Here is a 1399-nt window from a genome sequence, read left to right as displayed (position 1 = left end):
TTTACATCGTGAAATATTAATACTTGTGTATCGTTCGCTAGAGGGTTTTTTCCATCCGGCATCTACGACATAAGTTGACCGTTTTTGTACCATTGCACCTTTGGTGAAGGTCGTCCATTAGCTTCACAGTTCATTGAAAACCGTTTTCCAACAGGAAAGTACTTGTGTTTCTTTTTTATCAAATGCGGAAATAGAAAAACGGGTGCAAAATCTATGAACATTTAGAGAGAGCAATGAATGTCCACAAAAGAGAGGTATGTCGTTATGATAGCCACTCCAGATTCTGAATACACGATATTATAGGAGTGCCCTTTTTGGCACTTACCTTTAGTGATCTTGTCTACACGTGAGTCTGAAAAAAAAATAAACATAATAGGAAAACAGGAAAGCACAAACTACAAGTCTTTGCCAGAACTTTGTCAAAAAGAAAACCAGAAAATACAAATCAAAAGAAAGTTGAAGGTATAGCATTGTCGTGATCAAGGATCGAAGGCATTTAAACACTTACCCACGACAACAACGTTTATTATTCTGCTCACTTCTCCCGCCTTGTTTCTTGCCCAGCAAACGTATTCACCCAGCGTCAGCCATGTGATCTTTTTTATTCTCAGATATCTATTCTTCTTGTAACGATATATTTTGCTATTTGTTACGCGTTTCCCTTCTCGTGTGAACCAGTAGTCGTTGTCCTCAGCACTGAGCACGTTACAGAGAATCTTTCCCTTGCGAGACTCGTTTTCAACTTCAACCTTTGTGATGTTCGTTGTGAACGATGGAAGTTTCGTACTATTGGCTAAAATTGTTTTGAAAAAGATCGTCATTTCCACTAATTTCAATAATTCCAATAAAAATAAAAAATTCAGTAATACAGAAATTCAGTAATACATGCAGTAAATAGATAATGCTGCGGTATAGTCAATACATTGCAAACATATTTGTATTTTATTAAATCTATATTTGACACATCCTTAACATGACAATTTTCGTTCTCCTCATTTATGTATACAGAAAAAAAATTTTTCATTAAAAGTTACAAAAACATTTATGTTTCTCTAGATATACCAAACAAATGAACAATTGCTAATTATACGTAACAAATACCTCTTTATTAGGACTCTGACAATCCTGTAAACTGAACGTACGATCCGTGATCTCGGGTAGTTGGACATCTGGTTCAGAGTTGAGGGTGGCAGGTATCATGCAGGCAAATCTCAAAGTGATAATAGAGCTCGCTGGATAGTTATTAGTTTCTGATGGATTATTGCCAATTGTAACCACAATATTTTGTTCCCCGAACTCCTTACAAGTCACGTGATAATAATGTACAGAGCTTTGTTCACCGAACGGATGTTGTGGTATCACATCAGTTCTTATTGAGATCAGAGCTAACTTCTCAGAG

General features: G+C 36.2%; 1 protein-coding gene across 2 annotated transcripts; it reads right to left on the bottom strand.

The window, feature by feature from the left end:
• Positions 1 to 1399, bottom strand: LOC124453849 (fibroblast growth factor receptor 1-A-like). 2 transcript variants are annotated; one of them, XR_006951224.1, is made up of 4 exons: positions 1102 to 1399; positions 509 to 793; positions 326 to 352; positions 182 to 211 (listed from the first exon to the last, which is right to left on the bottom strand). XR_006951224.1 is itself a non-coding variant. In XM_047004691.1 (3 exons), exons 1-3 carry the CDS (start codon positions 819 to 821, stop codon positions 63 to 65), a joined length of 489 nt encoding a protein of 162 aa, XP_046860647.1. In that variant the 5' UTR covers positions 822 to 836; the 3' UTR covers positions 1 to 62. The 2 variants fall into 2 exon arrangements, 1 of the variants encoding a protein (XP_046860647.1); XM_047004691.1 differs by lacking the exon at positions 1102 to 1399 and having other exon boundaries at positions 1 to 211; positions 509 to 836.

Source organism: Xenia sp. Carnegie-2017, unplaced genomic scaffold, assembly GCF_021976095.1.
Source record: "Xenia sp. Carnegie-2017 unplaced genomic scaffold, XeniaSp_v1 HiC_scaffold_26, whole genome shotgun sequence".
Taxonomy (NCBI): domain Eukaryota; kingdom Metazoa; phylum Cnidaria; class Anthozoa; order Malacalcyonacea; family Xeniidae; genus Xenia; species Xenia sp. Carnegie-2017.
Note: the sequence above shows the minus strand (reverse complement) of the source record. Positions and strands in the feature narration are given on the sequence as shown.

What these genes read in the sequence shown, in the direction of transcription:
- LOC124453849 (XM_047004691.1), bottom strand. Translation starts at nt 821, where the DNA reads ATGACGATCTTTTTCAAAACAATTTTAGCCAATAGTACGAAACTTCCA. An exon ending in AATAAACGTTGTTGTCGTGG is followed by an intron (nt 353 to 508) that starts GTAAGTGTTTAA and finishes TTTTTTTTTCAG; the next exon opens with ACTCACGTGTAGACAAGATC. An exon ending in TGTAGACAAGATCACTAAAG is followed by an intron (nt 212 to 325) that starts GTAAGTGCCAAA and finishes AAATGTTCATAG; the next exon opens with ATTTTGCACCCGTTTTTCTA.